The following is a 20,914-nucleotide window of genomic DNA, read 5'->3' on the forward strand; positions in this document are numbered from 1 at the left end:
ATACAATAAAAAAACCCTGAAAAATTAAAATGACATACATTCAATATTTTTCCCACGCTCTGATTGGTCCCTCCTCCTTCCTCCATGCTGTACATAGCTCAGCGGAGGGTATGTAAGGGAAAGCCCCAGACAACCAGACGATTTTGTGGCTTGAGTCGATGAAGCCAGGGCCGGCTTTTCAAAGTTGCTCTGTCCCAAATAGCAGTGCAACCGGCTTCGTTGAGAAGCTAAGAAAGTCTGCCCTGCAGAGACTAAGTCAGGCGCGAGGACCAAGCTCTCACCTGAGAACGTAGAGGTCGCGGTCAGGAGTTCCTGATGGAAACAGTTCCAGGAGTATCGGGATTAGGTCCCGGTCGGGAGTTTCTGCTGAATCTCAGCCCAGGATGTCCGGAACAAGGTTCCAATCAGGGTAACCCCCTGCAAGCGGGCGCTCTCCACCTAGGAAAGGCTAGATCTCATGCCCCAGACCCCAGCAGGTGTGTATATTTCTGTGTTTTGTGTTTCTGTGTGTTTCTGAGGTTTTATCCAAATAAACAGCATTTTATTTCACTGCCTTGTTTTGCCTACTGACTGATCCCTAAAATAAGAAAAAAGCAAATGTGTGGTGCTCAGAAAAAAAGCCTCAATATGGTACTTGAAAGGAACCACAATAAAGTTCAAATTTTTGATTGAAGATTCCTGCCGTGTGAACCCCCTGACTAATGAGTAAGGGAAATCAACCCATGACATGTAGAACAATACAATTGTAATCACTACTCCATTGTAATCCGACTAGTGGGCTAGGGTCCCCACGAGCAATGTAGCAAGAGACCTCACAATAAAGTGACCCAACATATATTATCGGGATGGAGAATAAGCAGGTGATTTAAATAACTCACTCTGAGTTGTTGATGTCCTTGAGACTGTCCAGTCTTCATCCACAGCAGGGGGTGTGCTTCCGTTTTTTCTGGGGTGGTTGCAAGAGAAACAATAGGAAAAAGCAGGCACTAGAAACTCAGGAAACAAAAAATGAAAGATATCCAACGGATTGTGTGCCCATTAAAAATAAATTTAAGGGAAACTACAAAAAAAACGCTACATTACGGGGCACACAGACCCCCACCAACGCATTTCGAGCGTAAGCTCTTTTTCAAGGTGACTATATAAGGTACTCACCAAGCTGTTTATATACCCACGAGGCGCGCTGCTGTCCACTCGCCGTTCACTTCCTGAAACTCTCAGTAGTGACGTGGGCGTGATGACGTCAGCGCGCAACATGGGGAATACAAAATACTCAAACTTTATTGACAACAAAACATAAAAACAATCAAAATACTAGAAATACAGATATGAATACGTGGTAAATTTTTCAACAGTGCAAAACACTGGAAAAAAAGAAAAAATGCATAATTAAAAGGAAACATCATAAAGAAAACATGAATATTTCTATTAAAAGAAAGAAAATACCTAACAAACGGATGGACTAGATGATTAATATGTTAATGGATATCAGTACACAATGGTATAAATCAAAACTGTTGTAGATATGTAAAAAGATAAACACACAAAAAGAATGTTGCTCACACTACATATAGATGTGGAAAAACCAGACCCAATAAGTAATATTGACTATCTTGGAATAAAAAATAAACCAAGTAATCCTAGAGTGAATGGGAAACTGTAGGTGCTAGGGGATAACAATAAAATTGAACACACAAAAGACTAAGACAATCCCCGAAAGCAGCACTCTAAATATACCACAAAATAACTAATAACATAATACCAAAGACCAGGAAACTAAAGTCAAAATAGAAAATGAATAGATTTTAATAGCGATCAAAAAGAACACTAACATTTAAAAACATATACACACTAAGGGCAGCAAAAAATACAAAATGACCGTGACTGACTAAAATTTCCAAAAATCAATAATGCTGAAAAATAAATCAAAAGCAAAAAATGTGTCTGCACAATGAGCCTGATAACTATATAAAGCGACACAAAGAAAGCTGAATATTTAAAAAAAAAAAACCCTGGTAAAGACCTAAGCTAAAAAGGTAGATAACTACGCTAAGGGCATAAAGAAAGGTATGGCATAAATAAACCTATATACAAAAATGATGTACATATGAAAAATAATAACTTAAACCAAGGGGGAGGCACAGGGGAGACAAAATGAAACAAAGACTCAAACCCTGAACAGCAATACAAAATATCAAAATCAAAAAAAGATGCATACAATGCCTGTGGTGGCTGCACAAAAGCAAGTAAGACACATAGCTGTAGAATCACAAAAAGCCAGTGCTGTTTGCACATATGAAACAACCTAGAGTGAGGGTTCCATAGGAGATAATGACTCCAGATAGCAGAGAAAATTATACTGAGCTGCCATATAGTGATGATGGAGTCAGTCCCACGGAGTTAAACTCCAGGATGTGTGGAAATAAGTCATACAGTCCACAGGAAAAGCACCAAGAGTCACGCCAACAAAATAATGAATAGCTGCCTAGAGTGGACACTCAACGCGTTTCAGCCAAGGGGGCCTTCTTCCCGGAGTGGTAAAAGAGTAGTTTACCACTCCGGGAAGAAGGCCCCCTTGGCTGAAACGCGTTAAGTGTCCACTCTAGGCAGCTATTCATTATTTTGTTGGCGTGACTCTTGGTGCTTATCCTGTGGACTGTATGACTTATTTCCACACATCCTGGAGTTTAACTCCGTGGGACTGACTCCATCATCAATATATGGCAGCTGAGTATCATTTTCTCTGCTATCTGGAGTCATTGGGGCCTATGCAGAGAGCAGCGAATTTTAAAATTGGAGAGTTTCAGAAAAAGTAGCTTTAATGGAGAGTTTTATTCTCCATATGCAGAAATGGGCGAAATCCGCTATTTTTAGCATTACTGCATGTGGAGAATTGTAAAGGAGGAGATTCGCGCAGCTGAAAGGGAGAGAAAAAAAAAATCGTGCAATTTTTTTTTCCCCCTATAGCCGGCTTCTTGCCAACTTTAGTTGGCGGCGAAAATTGACGAAAATCGCGCCAAAAACAGCCGCTAGATGGCGAGCGCGCCTTTCTGAATTTGGATATTTTTCAGACTGGCGAGATGTAGTTTTCAATTGGAAAAAATAAAATGGCGCTTTTTTCCAAACTCGCCATTTTCGCCTGTTTTTAGCGCGATTTTCACCGGAAAATGGCGAGATTGTTCATAGCGCTGCTCTTTGCATGAGGCCCATTATCTCTTATGGAACCCTTACTCTAGGTTGTTTCATATGTGCAAACAGCACTGGCTTTTTGTGATTCTACAGCCATGTGTCTTACTTGCTTTTGTGCAGCCACCACAGGCATTGTATGCATCTTTTTTTGATTTTGATATTTTGTATTGCTGTTCAGGGTTTGAGTCTTTGTTTCATTTTGTCTCCCCTGTGCCTCCCCCTTGGTTTAAGTTATTATTTTTCTTATGTACATCATTTTTGTATATAGGTTTATTTATGCCATACCTTTCTTTATGCCCTTAGCTTAGTAATCTACCTTTTTAGCTTAGGTCTTTACCAGGGTTTTTTTGAAATATTCAGCTTTCTTTGTGTCGCTTTATATAGTTATCAGGCTCCTTGTGCAGACACATTTTTTGCTTTTGATTTATTTTTCAGCATTATTGATTTTTTGGAAATTTTAGTCAGTCACAGTCTTTTTGTATTTTTTGCTGCCCTTAGTGTGTATATGTTTTTAAATGTTAGTGTTCTTTTTGCTCGCTATTAAAATCTATTCATTTTCTATTTTGACTTTAGTTTCCTGGTCTTTTGGTATTATGTTATTAGTTATTTTGTGGTATATTTAGAGTGCTGCTTTCGGGGATTGTCTTAGTCTTTTGTGTGTTCAATATGTAAAAAGATGTATAAAATGTCAACATCCATTTGAAAAAATGAGAAATGGTATAATGAGCTGTAATGGTCTGTGAATGACATAGTTGGGGCCAACAGGTATATTTAGAAAATTAGTCATGAACATTTATCATATATAATTTGTTAGACTATTGGTACGTAGGGAGAAAAACATATGCTAGAACCAAAATTGTACTTATATTCTTAGTCAGCGGTGTGCAAACTGGGGGGCGCAAGATTATGTAGGGGGGGCGCGGGCTGTCTGTGTCTTGCAAAGGGGGCGGGGCTTCTCTCTGCACACAGACAGCCCTCTATCTCTTCCTGTCTGCTTCCCGCACCAGTTTCCAGCAGCTTGGGGGTTGGGGGATCGGAGCATGTCGCCCACCCAGGTGAAATTATGTGACTGATTTTGTGTGTGTGTGTGTGTGTGTGGATTGAGTGTGTGTGTGGGGTGATTTAGTGTGTGTGTGTGTGTGTGGTGATTGAGTGTGTGTGTGGGGGGGATTGAGTGTGTGGGGATTGAGTGTGTGTGTGGGGGGGGGGGGGGGTTGAGTGTGTGTGGGGGATTGAGTGTGTGTGTGGGGGGGAGTGTGTGTGTGGGGGGGGATTGAGTGTGTGTGTGGGGGGGGATTGAGTGTGTGTGTGGGGGGGATTGAGTGGGTGTGTGGGGGGGGATTGAGTGTGTGTGTGGGGATTGAGTGTGTGTGTATGTGGGGATTGAGTGTGTGTGTGTGGGGATTGTGTGTGTATGGTGATTTGAGTGTGTGTGTGTGGGGGGGGATTTGAGAGTGTGTGTGTGGGGGGTAATGAGTGTGTGTGGGGGGATTGAGTGTGTGTGTGGGGGGATTGAGTGTGTGTGTGGTGATTTGAGTTTGTGTGTGGTGATTTGAGTGTGTGTGGGTATTGAGTGTGTGGGGATTGAGTGTGTGTGTGTGGGGATTGAGTGTGTGTGTGTGTGGGGGGGATTAAGTGTGTGTGTGTGGGGATTGAATGTGTGTGGGGGGGGATTAAGTGTGTGTGTATGTGGGGATTGAGTGTGTGTGTATGTGGGGATTGAGTGTGTGTGGTGTGTGGGGATTGAGTGTGTGTGGGTATTGAGTGTGCGTGTGTGGGGATTGAGTGTGTGTGTGGGGATTGAGAGTGTGTGTGTGGGGATTGAGAGTGTGTGTGTGTGTGGGGGGGGATTGATTGAGAGAGAGTGTGTTGTAATGCAGTGGTGCGCAAACTGGGGGGCAATGAGGCGCAAGATTAGGGGGGTGCAGGCGGCGTGCGGTGAAAACTGGGTGCGCGGGCTGGCAGACGCTGTGCGCGGGAGGATGAAAAAGCTGTGCGCGAGGGGCGGCCAAGAAGATGTGCACGGGCGGGCAGCCGAAGATGTGTGCGGGTGGCTGAACAGGATAGTGCAGGTGGCGGCCACGTGATGGTGTGTGAGTGCATGCGCAGGGGCTTCGGAGGTACGGGGAGGAGCACGCCCGAGCACGGTGAAGTCAAACGCCCCTCCCGGTGCCTGCCCTGCAATAGCGCTGTGTTCCTGCTCTCCTCCGCTGGCAACCTGCTTCGCTGCGATCCTCTGCAAGTGAGAGTGTCGGCTGCCACTATATCAATCATACTATGAATGTACAGAAATAATGTAAAAAATAAGTGAAAACACAACATTGAAAACGGAAAAAAATAAATAATAAATAATACTGTAGGTAGAAGTTTGGATGACACTGGGGATAGCAAGACAAAAAGCATGGAGGGGAAGGAAGAAAAAAAGGGGGGGGGAGGGAAGGGAGGTAGCAAAGAGGTGGATGAATGCCCCCCAAAATGTATTGCCTTTGTGCACGTACGCTCTCCCAAGCTTGGCGCTTGGGGAGACAAACAAAATTGACTTTGAAGTGCGCTCAGCAGCAGTCAATGCACACACACAGCCACACACACAAACACACACAAACACACACAAATAGCCCCGATCCACGCTTGCAAAATTATGCAGGACACCCTGCGCTCATGCTTGGAGAGTTGGTGATGTCACCGCTCTCAGCGGCAGCGTGGACGCAGCCTAATTTTGCAAGCGCGAGCTATTGAAATATGTAAGTATTTAGACATATTTGGATTTATATTGTATACCGTTTAATAATGTTTTTTTTGTTTTTGTTTTCCATGTGATTTTGATTACATCAGGCAGGGGGGGCCCGAGAAATTTTATGGATGAAAAGGGGGGCTCGGCATAAAAAGTTTGCTCACCCCTGATCTAAGCTACTAGAATCGGCCCCTTTGCCTCTGTGTTTAGTGTGAGATGGGGAAGCAAGTTATTGGAAAAAGCTGAGGTATTAAACGCATTCTTTAGTCTCTGTGTTTTCCAGGGAAAAATCAATTTCAATAGTAGTGCCGCAGGGGGGAGCCACAACCTCCATATTAGCGAACAGTTGGTTAAACATTTAAGTAAATAAGGCACCTGGCCCCGATGGCATACATCCAAGAGTTCTTAAGGAGTTAAGTGCAGTAATAGCCAAACCATCCCATTTAATATTCAAGGTCTCCATTTCCACAGGCTCAGTACCACAAGATTGGCGTAAAGCAGATGTGGTGCCTATATTTTTAAAAAGGGGCTAGATCACAAGCTGGGAATTACAGACCTGTAAGCCTGACTTCAATAGTGGGGAAGCTACTTGAAGGTTTTGTACAGGATAATATTCAGGAATACCTAATGGAAAACAAAATTATTAGTAATAGTCAGCATGGATTTATGAAGGATAGATCTTGCCAAACTAACCTTATTTGTTTCTTTGAGGAGGTAAGTAGGAATTTAGATCAGGGTAATGCAGTTGATGTGGTCTACATAGATTTTGCAAATGCTTTTGATACGGTTTCACACAAGAGGTTGGTGTACAAAATAAAGAAAATTGGACTCAGTAATAATATATGCACCTGGATTGAAAACTGGTTGATGGACAGACAACAGAGGGTCTTTTCAGGTTGGACTAAGGTCGTGAGTGGAGTACCTCAGGGATCGGTACTGGGACCCCTGCTTTTTAACTTGTTTATTAATGACCTTGAGGTTGGCATCGAGAGCAAAGTCTCTATCTTTGCTTATGACACTACATTGTGTAAGGTAATAGAATCAGAGCAGGATGTAATTTCTCTTCAGAAGGACTTGGAGAGACTGGAAACGTGGGCAGGTAAATGGCAGGTGAGGTTTAATACAGATAAATGTAAGGTTATGCATTTGGAAAGCAAGAATAAACAGGTGACTTATACATTAAATGGGGATAAATTGGGGGAATCCTTGATGGAGAAGGATTTACTGTAGGAGTGCTTGTAGACAGCAGGCTTAGCAATAGTGCCCAATGTCATGCAGTAGCTGCAAAGGCAAACAAGATCTTATCTTGCATTAAACAGGCAATGGATGGAAGGGAAGTAAACATAATCATGCCCCTTTACAAAGCATTAGTAAGACCACACCTTGAATATGGAGTACAATTTTGGGCACCACTCCTTAGAAAATACATTGCGGAACTAGAGAGAGTGCAGAGAAGAGCCACCAAATGAATAAAGGAGTATACAAATATATTCGGGGACAGTACAGGGAGCTTTCAAAATAACTATTCATCCCACGGGCAGTACAAAGGACTCTGGGCAATCCCTTTAGGTTGGAGGAAAGGAGATTTCACCAGCAACAAAGAAAAGGGTTCTTTACAGTAAGGGCAGTTACAATGTGGAATTCATTACCCATGGAGACTGTGATGGCAGATACAATAGATATGTTCAAAAAAAGGTTGGACATCTTTTTAGAAAGGGAAGGTATACAGGGATATACCAAATAAGTAAACATGGGAAGGATGTTGATCCAGGGATTAATCCGATTGCCAACTCTTGGAATCAGGAAGGGATTTATTTTTCCCCTTATGAGATATCATTGGATGATATGACTCTGGGGTTTCTGTTTGCCTTCCTCTGGATCAATAAGTAAGTATAGATATAGGATAAAGTATCTGTCGTCTAAATTTAGCATAGGTTGAACTTGATGGACGTACGTCTTTTTTCAACCTCATCTACTATGTAACTATGAATTTAGACCAGGGTAATGCAGTTGATGCGGTCTACTTAGATTGTCCACGGCTGCCATCTTTACCCTTTCCCCGCCAGAGCGATCCACGACTAACCCCTTCCTTGCCAGCGATCCGCAGAGCCATAATTAACTCCTTCCTCGCAAGAGAGATCCATGATTAACCTATTCCCTGCCAGAGAGACCTGCAGAGCAATGATTAGAGCAGCAAAATGTGAATCGTATATGTTTTTTTTTTAAATAAATCAGTTCTGTAGTTTTAGATAATACCTACTGCACTGTTTAAAAAAAAAAAAAAAAACAACTCTTAAAGCTGCAGACCAAGCAATATCCTATATGTGTGTTTGTTAAATAATAAATCAGCTCTGTACTATGAAAAAATACTTGTAGCATTTAAAAAATAATAATTCTGAATTACATTTTTAATGTACTATAATATAACAAGCATTTTTTGTTTCTATAGCAACTATTTACAAAGTAACATCCCCTTCCTCTTCTGAAACAGGCTCTGGCACACGCCTTTTTGAGCCCTGCCCTCTCTCTAGCAGTGCACCAATTGTATTTAGTGACTGCCTGGTCACATGATCTTCCCCACAGAACTTTGCATCTCTGGTCCTCTGATGCTGCACTGACAGCCATTTAGTGAACCCCCCGAGCCGAATCTTCGCTGATCGATCGGCAACTTAGCTAATTAGTTATCATTGTGTGGGTTGTATTGATGCACATATTAAAGGGAAATAATAATTTAAAAAACAAGGCAACTTGAACTGCTGCTTAAAAGCCATTTGTAATGAGGGTTAATATACTGAGCACCCTCTGATTTCTATAGAAGGCTTTAGCCACCTCCCCAGCAGTGCAAGATCTTTGTAACACTTTCCTGTTTGGGATCATTTGTTGCCAATGTTCCCAGCAGTTTGAGCTGCGAACTGTAACAATAGATAATGTTACCTTCGTAATATCAGGATACATTGTAGCTGCTGAGTTACACTGACTGAAGGATTGATTGAAACGGAAAAGCGGCCATAATGTTAGGCACACAGTCAGCATTGTGACAGATTTATAACAGGAGCATCAGATGATTGCAGCTTAGGTAAGAATGTACAATTATACATTGTCACACGCTTTATATATACACATACCAAGAAAGAGAGGAAACAGTATTGCTTCTTAACCCCTTCCCTGCCAGAGACCCACAGAGCAACGATTAACCCCTTCCCTGACAGAAACCCACAGGGCAATGATTAACCCCTTACTTGCCAGAGACCCACAGAGCAATGATTAACCCCTTCCCTGCCAGAGACCAACAGAGCAATTTTTAACCCCTTCCCTGCCAGAGACCCACAGAGCAATGATTAACCCCTTCCCTGCCAGACATCAGCAGAGCAATGATTAACCCCTTCCCTGCCAGAGACCCACAGAACAAAGATTAACCCCTTCCCTGCCAGAGACCCACAGAGCAATGATTAACCCCTTCCCTGCCAAAGACCTGCAGAGCAATGATTAACCCCTTCCCTGCCAGAAACACACATGATACTAATTAACCCCTTCCCCGACAGAGAGACCCGCAGAGCGATTATTAACCCCTTCCCTGCAGTGTGTCTGTATGAATAGGTCTCTGTGAGTTTGGATGTGTGGGAACAGAAGGTCTCTTGTTTGGAGGGACAGTCAACACGAACGCCCCCCCACAGGGGGCCTCTGTCCCCCCCCCCACACACACAGGGGCCTCTGTCCATACCCCGTCCCCACTCTCCCTGTCACATCTACATCTGTGTGTGGGCTGGATTAGTGTGTATATAACGTGTGATGCACGTGTGTCTGTGAATCTGGGTGTGTGTGTATCTGTGTGTGTTTCTCACTTGGTGTGTGTATGTGTATCTGTGTGTGTCTGTGCCTCTGGGTGTGTGCCGGTGTATATTTATCTGTGTGTCTGTGTATATGTGTCTGTGTGTGTATCTGTGTCTGTGTATGTGTGTGTATCTGTGTATGTGTCTGTGTGTGTATCTGTGTATGTGTCTGTGTGTGTATCTGTGTGTGTCTGTGTGTGTATCTGTGTGTGTCTGTGTGTGTGTCTGTGTATGTGTCTGTGTGTGTGTCTGTGTGTGTGTCTGTGTGTGTGTCTGTGTGTGTGTATGTGTCTGTGTGTATCTGTGTCTATCTATGTATGTGTCTGTGTGTGTGTCTGTGTATGTGTCTGTGTGTGTATCTGTGTGTGTCTGTGTGTGTATCTGTGTGTGTCTGTGTATGTGTGTGTGTGTGTGTCTGTGTGTGTGTCTGTGTGTGTGTCTGTGTGTGTCTGTGTATATGTGTCTGTGTGTATCTGTGTCTATCTATGTATGTGTCTGTGTCTGTGTGTCTGTGTATGTGTCTGTGTGTGTATCTGTGTGTGTCTGTGTATGTGTCTGTGTGTGTATCTGTGTGTGTATCTGTGTGTGTCTATGTGTCTGAGTGTGTGTCCAAATTCTACATAACTGTGTCAATATCTGTATCATAGCGATGCCTGTGTATAATGTTTATATACGTGTGTATATACAGAGCTATATCAGAGCCTGTGTGTATATACAGAGCTATATCAGAACCTGTGTGTATATACAGAGGACAGTCTCTCTCTCTTCCTCCCTTTCCCCCTTTCTTCCTCCCTCCCTCCCTCCCCTTTTCTCTCTCCTCCCTCCCCCTCTCTCTTCCCTCTTCCTATCTCTCTTCCCCCTTTCCGCCTCCCTTTCTCCCCCCTCTCTCCCTTGTCCCCTCTCGTTCCCCTCTCTCTCTCTCTCCATTGTCCCCTCTTTTTCCCCCTTCCCTCTCCTCCTTTCTCCCCTCCTCTTTCTCTCCTCCCTCTCTCTTCCCCCTCCCCTCTCTTCCCCCCAATTCTCCCCCTCTCTCTCTTCCCCCCTCTCTCTCTCCTTCGTCTTCCCTCTTCCCCTTCTTTCCCCCCTCTCTCTCCATATTTCTGTCCTCTCCCTCTCTTTCCCCTCCCCCCTCTCTATCTCCCTCCCCCCTCTTTTTTTCCTCTTCCTGTAGTAGAAATCAGCTGCAACTTAACTTCAGAAACTCAGAGAACAGGAGAGACCCCGAGAGACCCCGAGAGACCCCCTACTACAACCCACAGACCGTCTCCCTCACTCTCCTCCTCTCCCTCCCTCTCCTCTTCTCTCCTCTCCATCACTCTCCTCCTCTTCTCTCCCTCACTCTCTTACTCTTCTCTCCCTCCTCCTCTCCCTCACTCTCCTCCTCTCTTCTCTCACTTCACTCTTCTCTCCTCTCCCTCACTCTCTTCCTCTTCTCTCCCTCCTCCTCCTCTTCTCTCCTCTCTCTCACTCTCCTCCTCTCTTCTCTCCCTCACTTTCCTCCTCTCTTCTCTCCCTCACTCTCATCCTCTCTTCTCTCCCTCACTCCTCTTCTCTCCCTCACTCTCATCCTCTATTCTCTCCCTCTCTCCTCTTCTCTCCCTCACTATCCTCCTCTTTTTTCTCCTCTCCCTCACTCTCCTCCTCTCTTCTCTCCCTCACTCTCCTCCTCTCTCCCTCACTCTCCTCTCTCCCCCACTCCCCTCCTCTCTTCTCTCCCTCACTCTCCTCCTCTCTTCTCTCCCTCACTCTCCTCCTCTCTTCTCTTCCTAACTCTCCTCCTCTCTTCTCTCCCTCACTCTCCTCCTCTCTTCTCTCCTCTTCCTCACTCTCCTCCTCTCTTCTCTCCTCTTCCTCACTCTCCTCCTTTCTTCTCTCGCATTCTCCTCCTCCTCAATATCCTCCTCTCTTCTTTTCCTCACTCTCCTCCTCTCCCTCTCTCTGCTCCTCATTCCCCTCTCTTCCTCACTCTTACTCTCTTCTCTCCCTCACTCCCCTCTCCTTCCCTCGCCTCTCCTTCACTCTCCTCCTCTCTTCTCTCCTCTTCCTCACTCTCCTCCTTTCTTCTCTCGCATTCTTCTCCTCCTCTCCCTCCCTCTCCTCTTCTCTCCTCTCCATCACTCTCCTCCTCTTCTCTCCCTCACTCTCTTACTCTTCTCTCCCTCCTCCTCTCCCTCACTCTCCTCCTCTCTTCTCTCACTTCACTCTTCTCTCCTCTCCCTCACTCTCTTCCTCTTCTCTCCCTCCTCCTCCTCTTCTCTCCTCTCTCTCACTCTCCTCCTCTCTTCTCTCCCTCACTTTCCTCCTCTCTTCTCTCCCTCACTCTCATCCTCTCTTCTCTCCCTCACTCCTCTTCTCTCCCTCACTCTCATCCTCTATTCTCTCCCTCTCTCCTCTTCTCTCCCTCACTATCCTCCTCTTTTTTCTCCTCTCCCTCACTCTCCTCCTCTCTTCTCTCCCTCACTCTCCTCCTCTCTCCCTCACTCTCCTCTCTCCCCCACTCCCCTCCTCTCTTCTCTCCCTCACTCTCCTCCTCTCTTCTCTCCCTCACTCTCCTCCTCTCTTCTCTTCCTAACTCTCCTCCTCTCTTCTCTCCCTCACTCTCCTCCTCTCTTCTCTCCTCTTCCTCACTCTCCTCCTCTCTTCTCTCCTCTTCCTCACTCTCCTCCTTTCTTCTCTCGCATTCTCCTCCTCCTCAATCTCCCCCTCTCTTCTTTTCCTCACTCTCCTCCTCTCCCTCTCTCTGCTCCTCATTCCCCTCTCTTCCTCACTCTTACTCTCTTCTCTCACGCCTCCTCCTCACCCTCACTCTCCACTTCTCCTCTCACTCTCCCATCCTTCTCCCATCCTCTCTCCTCTCCCTCCCCGCTCCCTCACTCACTCCCCTCTCCCTCACTCCCCTCTCCCTCACTCCCCTCTCCCTCACTCCCCTCTCCCTCACTCCCCTCTCCCTCACTCCCCTCTCCCTCACTCCACTCTCCTCTCCCTCCCCTCTCCCCTCTCCCTCACTCCCCTATCCTCCTCTCACTCTCCCATCCTTGTCTCATCTTCTCTCCCTCCCTCCTCCCCTCTCTCTCTCTTACCCTCCCTCACTGTCCTTACCCCCCTCCAGGGGTAGTTGGGGTCCTCCCCAGGATGAGTTATCCGGATGAAGGGAGGGGAGGGGGGGAGAGCAGCTTGTCTCTGGATAAAGAATTTCTCAACTCACTGAAAGGACGAATCCTCCTGACAGAGCTGGTAACCCCCCCCCCCCACCCTCCCCAGCACCCCTCCCCAGCACCCCTCCCCAGCACCCCTCCCCAGCACCCCTTCCCAGCACCCCTCCCCAGCACCCCTCCCCAGCACCCCTCCCCAGCACCCCTCCCCAGCACCCCCCCTGACAAACACCCGCAACCCCCCCCCAGCAAACCCCGGCAACCCCCCCCCAACAAAACCTTCTGCAAACCCCTGCAGCAAACCCACGCAACCCCCACATCAAGCCCCCCACAATCCACCCCAACAAAACCCCCCTGCAGAACCCCCCTGCAACCCCCCCAAACTGCTCCCAACAAAAAAAACCCACAAAACCCACAGCCCCCGCAACAAAGACCCCCTGCAACCCCCCCTCCCAACAAAACCCACTGGAGAATCCCCCAACTAAAAACCCCTGCAAACCCCCCATGAACCCCCAATGCAGAACCCCCCACAGCTAAAAAGCCCTGCTGAAAATCACCCCCAAAAAAACCTTTGCAGAACCCCCAAAAATAGTTGCTGACCCCCCAATAATGCAGAAGCCCCCCCCAAAACCTTGAAGAGCCTCCTCCAGAAACCTGCAGAGCCCCCCCCCCCCCTGCAGTGTGTGCTGTCTGTGCTGTACCCTGACCAGGTCTGCCTCTCTCCCGCGCAGGGTCTGTGTTTCGTGGTGTTTATCTGCTTTGCGGCTTCCCTCTCCGCCTATCTGGCGGCTGCCCTCCTCGAGCTCCTCATCACCCTCGTCTTCCTCGCCCTGCTCTCCAGCCGCTACCACCTGCGCCTGACCGCGATCAACTGGCCCTGCACGGTGGGTGTGACCTCTGACCCCTGGGGCTGGGCGGGGAAGGGGAGCGGGTTCTGGGTGGGTGTGACCTCTGACCCCTGGTGCGGGAAGTGGGTTCCGGGTGGGTGTGACCTCTGACGCTGGGCAGGGGAGAGGGTTCCGGGTGGGTGTGACTTCTGATCCCTGGGGCTGGGCGGTGGTGGGGAGGGGGTTCCAGGTGGGTGTGACCTCTGACCCCTAGGGCAGGGTGGGGAGGGGGAGTGGGTTTTGGGCGGGTGTGACCTCTGACCCCTGGAGCCGGGTGGGGGGAGCGGGCTCCAGGTGGGTGCTCTGTGACGCCCCGTCTCTGCCCCTCAGGATTTCCTGCGCTGTGTCTCCGCCACCCTCATTTTCCTGGTGGTCTCCATCGTGGCTGCAGCTCGGAGCGCGGGGGACGGCGGGGCGATCACGGCGGCAGTGAGTATGTCACCCGCTCCTCGCCCTCTCCCTCCTTGTACTCTGGCTCGCACCTTGCCGACCCTCTCGCGGTATTTCCTCGCTCCGTGGACTTTTGCCCAGTTCTCTCGCCCTAATAACTGGAACTCCATTCTCGCTCACCCCATGGACTCTAGCACACTCCTTTCTCGCCCTCTCTGCTCACTCCCGCCCCCTTATCTCTCCCTCTCATTCATCTGACTCTCGTCCAATTCTCTCCCTCTCGTCCATCTGTCTCTCGCCCATTCTCTCATTCTCGTCCATCTGACTCTCACCCCATTTTCTCTCACTATCATCCATCTGACTCTCTCCCTATTCTCTCTCCCTCTCGTTCTTCTGACTCTCGCCCCGTTCTCTCTCCCTTTTGTCCATCTGACTCTCACCCAGTTCTCTTTCCCTCTCACCCATCTGACTCTCGCCCAGTTCTTTCTCTCTCTTGTCTATCTGACTCGCCCAATTCTCTCTCCTTCTCATCCTTCTGACTCTCACCCCATTCTCTCTCCCTCTTGCTCCATCCTCTCTCCCTCTCGTCTTTCTGACTCTCGTCCCGTTCATTCTCCCTCTCACCCATCTGACTATCGCCCTGTTCTCTCTCCCTCTCGTCCATTGAACTCTCGCCCTATTCTCTCTCCTCATCCATCTGACTCTCTGCCCGTTCTCAATCCCCTTCGTCTACTTGACCCTCGCCTGATCTCTCTCCCTCTCGCCCATCTGACTCACTCTCCGTTCTCTGTCCCTCTCGCCCATCTGGCTCTCGCCCTGTTTTCTCTCCCTAGTGTCCATCTGACTCTCGCCACATCCTCTCCCCTCCCGTCTATCTGACTCTCATCCTGTTCTCTCTCACTCTCGCCCATCTGACTCTTGCCCCGTTCCCTCTCCCTCTCATCCATCTGACTCTCACCCCATCCTCTCTCCCTCCTGTCCATCTGACTCGCGTCTAATGGCCTCTCGCCCATTTTCTCCCCGTCTCGTCCATCTGAATCTCGCCCCGTTCTCTCCCCCTCTTGTCCATCTGACCCTCGCCCCATTCTCTCTCCATTTCGTCCTTCTGACTCTCACCCCATTCTCTCTCCCTCTTGCCCCATCCTCTCTCCCTGTCGTCTATCTGACTCTCGCCCTATTCTCTCTCCCTCTTGTCCATCTGACTCACGTCCCGTTCTTTCTTCCTCTCACCCCATTCTCTCTCCCTCTCACCCATCTGGCTCTCGCTCTGTTCTCTCTCCCTAGTGTCCATCTGACTTTCACCTCATCCTCTCTCCTTCCCGTCCATCTTACTCTCGCCCTGTTCTCTCTCCCTCTCGTCCATTGAAATCTCGCCCTATTCTCTCTCCTCATCCATCTGAGTCTCGGCCGTTCTCAAACCCCTTCGTCTACCTGACCCTCGCCTGATCTCTCTCGCTCATCTGACTCACTCTCCGTTCTCTGTCCTTCTCACCCATTCTCTTCCCCTCTTGTCCATCTAAATCTCTCCCCGTTCTCTCTCCCTCTCGTCCATCTGACTCTCACCCCGTTCTCTCTCCCTCTCATCCTTCTCACCCCGTTCTCTCTCCCTCTCGTCCATCTGACTCTCACCCCGTTCTCTCTCCCTCTCGTCCATCTGACTCTCACCCCGTTCTCTCTCCCTCTCGTCCATCTGACTCTCACCCCGTTCTCTCTCCCTCTCATCCATCTGACTCTCACCCCGCTCTCTCCCTCTCGTCCATCTGACTCTCACCCCGTTCTCTCCCCCTCTCGTCCATCTGAATCTAGCCATTCTCTCTCCCTCTCTTTCATCTGACTCTCACCCTGTTCTCTCTCTCTCTTTCATCTAACTCTCACCCCATTTTCTCCCTCTCGTCCATCTGACTCTCATCCCGTTCTCTCTCTCTTGTCCATCTGATTCTCGCCCCATTCTCTCTCTCCCCTGACTATCACTCTGTTCTCTCTCCCTCTCGTCCATCTGACTCTCATCCCGTTCTCTCTCTCTCTTGTCCATCTGATTCTCGCCCCATTCTCTCTCTCCCCTGACTATCACCCCGTTCTCTCTCCTTCCCGTCCATCTGACTCTCACCCCGTTCTCTCTTGCCCTCTCAGCTCTTTGGTTTTCTATTGGTTGGTGTTTTCTCTTATGACGCTTTCAGCATTTATCGGGCAGAGGTAATAGAGCGGGCGACAGAGACAGAAACCGGTGAGTAACTTTGGGTACAGTGTGGGCAACTGCCGTGCCAGCCTCCCCAACATACACAGCGTGGGCAGTGCCAGCCTCCCCCTCACACACAAAGCGTGGGCAGTGCCAGCCTCCCCCTCACACACAAAGCGTGGGCAGTGCCAGCCTCCCCCTCACACACACAGCATGAGCAGTGCCAGCCTCCCCCTCACACACACAGCGTGGGCAGTGCCAACCTCCCCCTCACACACACAGCATGGGCAGTGCCAGCCTCCCCCACATGCACACAGTGTGAGCATTGCCCAGCCTCCCTCACACACAGCACGGGCAGTGCCAGCTTTCCCATCACACACACACAGCATGGGTAGTGCCAGCCTCCCCCTCACACACACGTGGGCAGTGGCAGCCTCCCGCTTACACACAGGGAGGGGAGGAGTTGTGAGCCAAGATGGTGGCAGACCCTGGAGGAGGGAGCGGAGTTGGAGCCAGGGCTCATGCTAATCTGAATGTTGATAAGAAAGTTTCCCTGGAGGAGAAAGTGCAGAAACTTTTGCAAAAGAATCAGAAAATATGGAAAAAGAGATAAATGAAAATGTTGGACAGAAAGAAACTGAAATGGAGAATACTGAAAGTCCGGCTCAGAACCAGACGGGTAAGAGAACTGCGGCTAAAACCAGCTCATGGTCTAATGAAGTCAGGAGTAAAAGGCAGGCAGAACATGAGAAAAGGAGACTTGGGGTCACAGAAATTGTTATCCCACAAGTTAGTAAGGACATACACACTAATGCACAGGCAAATACAGCTATACCTGAGACAGAGACCCCGCAAGCAGCTACACCTGAGACAGAGACCCTGCATACAACTGCACCTGAGACAGAGACCCTGCATACAACTGCACCTGAGACAGAGACCCTGCATACAACTGCACCTGAGACAGAGACCCTGCATACAACTGTACCTGACACAGAGACCCTGCAAACAGCTGCACCTGAGAGACCCTGCAAGTAGTGGAAGGGAGCAGACAGGTGCAGGAATTAGCAGCCACACCCAAGGCAGACACACGGCAAACCGCCCAAGCGGAGCCTGATTAATGCTGGCAATACACCTGAGAAAGACCAGCAATCATCCCAAGCACAGGAAGAAGTGTATGAAATAGAAATGGCTGAAGCAGTGGAAAACGCTGAAGCAGTAGAAGCTTTTGATGCACAAGAAATGGAGATTCCTAAAATGGGAGAGAAATCTATGCAGCCTGCAGCAGTGTCAAAGCCCTTAGCAGAAACAGGAGCGGCAAAAGCAAAGTCCTTAGCTGAAGCAGGAACGGCAGCAAAACCAACAGGAGCTGGGAGCCAGCTCCCCCCCCCCAGCAGTCAGCATGGAGTACAAGACACCCAGGTACATCTTATATGTCATTTGATGATGCCAGAAAGCGCAGGAACGTAGTCAGACTGCATTATTGTGGGGATATGGTTCCTATACCGGACAGATTTGTTATAGGAAAGGACTTGATCAAAGTTTCTCTTGGCTTCCAACCCAGTGAGGTTTATGCTTTGTTACATGAACCTAATAGCAGGAACTATGAAGTCAGCTTTAAGACACCAGAAGGGCTAGAAAAATTCTGGTTTCGTTACAAAGAAGTGAAAGATAATCCAGAATGGGAATTTTTTTAAAGTTATCCAGGTTTCTCGCCCTGTGACCGTGGAAGTGAATATTATTTTTGATATTGAGACTGTAGCGGTAGAAGATATACTTTTTTGGCTACAAAGACAGTGTGATGTTCAGACTGGTCCAGTGAAAAATATGGACGCCGAAGGTTTCTGGAATGGGGGCTACAAGTTTAAAGTTAAACTCAGGTAGACAAACAATGTGGCATGTCACCTCCCGAACGCCATATATATTGGAAGGGACGCGGGCGATGTTTTTATTGGGGACAGCCTAAGAAGTGTTTTAAATCCGATTCCCCCAGGCACTTAAGCTCAGCGTGTGATAAAATCAGATGCACTTTATGTGGTTCAATTGGTCATCACAGCTCTGAGTGTGACAAGGACATAGTCTGCAACCTGTGCTATAAATGTGGTCATTCCTTTAAAGATTGCCCAGAAGCCGAGCACAACCATTATGGGCAGAAGGAAATGTCTAGTGTACAGAATACAGCATCCCATAGTGATAAAGAGAATAAAGCAGAGTCATCAGAAAGTCGTCAACTTACACCTGTAGAAGAGGTTTTAAAATCTCGATGTCTGACATATACGCATCCAGCCCAAAGGGGGTCAGACGGAGAGCACAGGAGCGATCTGAGTTTTGTACCAAACACAGAGAATTCTGCTCAGGAAGGTGATGGACCCCGCAAAGATGGCGGCGAACCCTGCAAAGATGGCGGTGAACCCTGCAAAGATGGCGGTCAACCCTGCAAAGATGGCGGCGAAACCTGCAAAGATGGCGGCGAACCTCACAGAGATGGCGATAATGAATGGGAAACAATAACAAATAAAAACAAGACAGCCCAAACCAGCTCAGCTGGAAAGAAAACTACAAACACTGGAGATAAAGGAACTGTCCAAGAAGAGATCTCACTGCACAATACATATGAGGTATCAGAGGAAAAAAGTTGGGGTGAAAAGATGGATGACGGATGGATGTTGGACAGACAGACTCCGCAGCAGTCTGGATCTATTCAGGACATTGAGATGGCCGGATCATCAAATAAGAGAAATCTACCATCAGAGAGTCCCCCCGGGAGAAGAAAATGGTCAAAAAGAAAAATGGTGCTAAAAATAAAAAAAAGGGTGGTGGTGATTCACTAAATATGCCAAAGTGCCCCTCTCCGCTGAAAGTGGCAACTATTAATGTGAATTAAGGGGGAAAAGACCCGGACTGAAGCTTTTTCTATTCTAAAGGACTTTAAGAATTAGATTTTCTTTTTGCAGGAAACTTGCTTGAATACTTTGTGTTATTTATCTATCAGTAAAGTGTATATAACAGAGGGAATCTGAGAGGTTGGAGAGATGCGTTTAGATATCTTTGAAAAGGGAATCTCTCTAAGATAAAATGTAATGTTTGTGATTCTCTGGGTGCTATTCTGTAAGTATTGTGTGTATTTGTAAATAATTGTATTTAAAATAAAAAAAATTCCCCTCACACACACAGCGTGGGCAGTGCCAGCCTCCCCCTCACACACAGTGTGGGCAATGCCAGCCTCCCCCTCACACACAGCATTGGCAGTGCCAGCCTCCCCCTCACACCCTCAGCATGGACAGTGCCAGCCTCCCCCTCACACACTCGGCGTGGGCAGTGTCAGCCTCACCCTCACACACAGCATGGGCAGTGCCAGTCTCTCCCACACACACAGCATGAGCAGTGCCAGCCTCCCCCTGACACAGAGTGGGCAGTGCCAGCCTCCCCCTTTCACACACCGTGTGGCAGTGCCCATCTCCACCTCTCACACACAGCGCAGGCAGTGCCAGACTCTCCCTCACACACACAGCATGGACAGTGCCATCCTCACCCTCTCACACAGTGTGGGCAGTGCCATCCTCCCGCTGACACACACAGCATGGGCAGTGCCAGCCTCTCCCTCACACATACAGCATGGGCAGTGCAAGCCTCTCCCTCACACACACAGCGTGGACAGTGCCAGCCTCGCTCACACACACAGCATGGGCAGTGCCAGCCTCCCCCTCACACACACAGCATGGGCAGTGCCAGCCTCCCCCTCACATACACAGCATGGGCAGTGCCAGCCTCCCCCTCACACACACAGCATGGGCAGTGCCAGCCTCCCCCTCACATACACAGCATGGGCAGTGCCAGCCTCCCCCTCACACACACAGCATGGGCAGTGCCAGCCTCCCCCTCACATACACAGCATGGGCAGTGCCAGCCTCCCTCACATACACAGCATGGGCAGTGCCAGCCTCCCCCCTCTCACAGTTCACATGCCCACTGTGACTTCTGTTATTGTCACAAAAGTTTAATGTTATTAGCGTTTTTCTCTGTGTTCCAGGTGCTGACGTCTGATTGGGACCTGAGATGACCCCTGAGATGATCCCTGAGATGACCCTTAAGGTGTCCTGGAATTGTCACCCACATAATTTTCCTCTGCATAATGATTCCCCCCCATCTTTAATCTCAGCATTATCCTAGAGACTCCGTCAGTGGCTGCCGGGCAGCCCTTCCCCTGACGCCCGACTCCTTGTGACCGATACAAAGTCCGAGCATTTGTGATGGGAGACGGCCATGATTAAATTGACCTTTCTAAAACATGTAATCCGTTTTCTCAGTTTCAACAGCGACTGGTCAGCTGAGTGTGAGTGTGAGTGTGGTCTATAAGGGGTATGAAGTCAGGACGTCCCACTGCGGAGCGGGCAAATATGTAGGAGATCTCACGAACGTTCGAATAATGATAATCTTACAATGTAGAGGAACAGGACGGGATAATATCACGGGGAGCGGGGGAGTCCCGGTCTGGGATACTTGGTCTAGGTTGTCTAGCTGCCACTCACTTCGACGCTACTTCCCTTGATGCCAGGACCTCT

General features: G+C 48.4%; 1 protein-coding gene across 4 annotated transcripts; it reads left to right on the plus strand.

The window, feature by feature from the left end:
* The first annotated feature begins 10,632 nt into the window (after window positions 1-10,632).
* CMTM5 (CKLF like MARVEL transmembrane domain containing 5) lies at window positions 10,633-20,641 on the plus strand. Of its 4 annotated transcripts, none has more exons than XM_075569076.1 (6): window positions 10,633-12,707; window positions 12,775-12,984; window positions 13,634-13,786; window positions 14,120-14,222; window positions 16,357-16,403; window positions 20,383-20,641. In XM_075569076.1, exons 2-5 carry the CDS (start codon window positions 12,883-12,885, stop codon window positions 16,374-16,376), a joined length of 378 nt encoding a protein of 125 aa, XP_075425191.1. In that variant the 5' UTR covers window positions 10,633-12,707; window positions 12,775-12,882; the 3' UTR covers window positions 16,377-16,403; window positions 20,383-20,641. The 4 variants fall into 4 exon arrangements, 3 of the variants coding, with proteins under 3 accessions (XP_075425191.1, XP_075425190.1, XP_075425189.1); XM_075569075.1 differs by having other exon boundaries at window positions 14,120-14,218; XR_012787799.1 differs by having other exon boundaries at window positions 10,635-12,707; window positions 16,310-16,403.
* Window positions 20,642-20,914: the final 273 nt, after the last annotated feature.

Source organism: Ascaphus truei, chromosome 13 (assembly GCF_040206685.1).
Source record: "Ascaphus truei isolate aAscTru1 chromosome 13, aAscTru1.hap1, whole genome shotgun sequence".
Taxonomy (NCBI): Eukaryota; Metazoa; Chordata; class Amphibia; order Anura; family Ascaphidae; genus Ascaphus; species Ascaphus truei.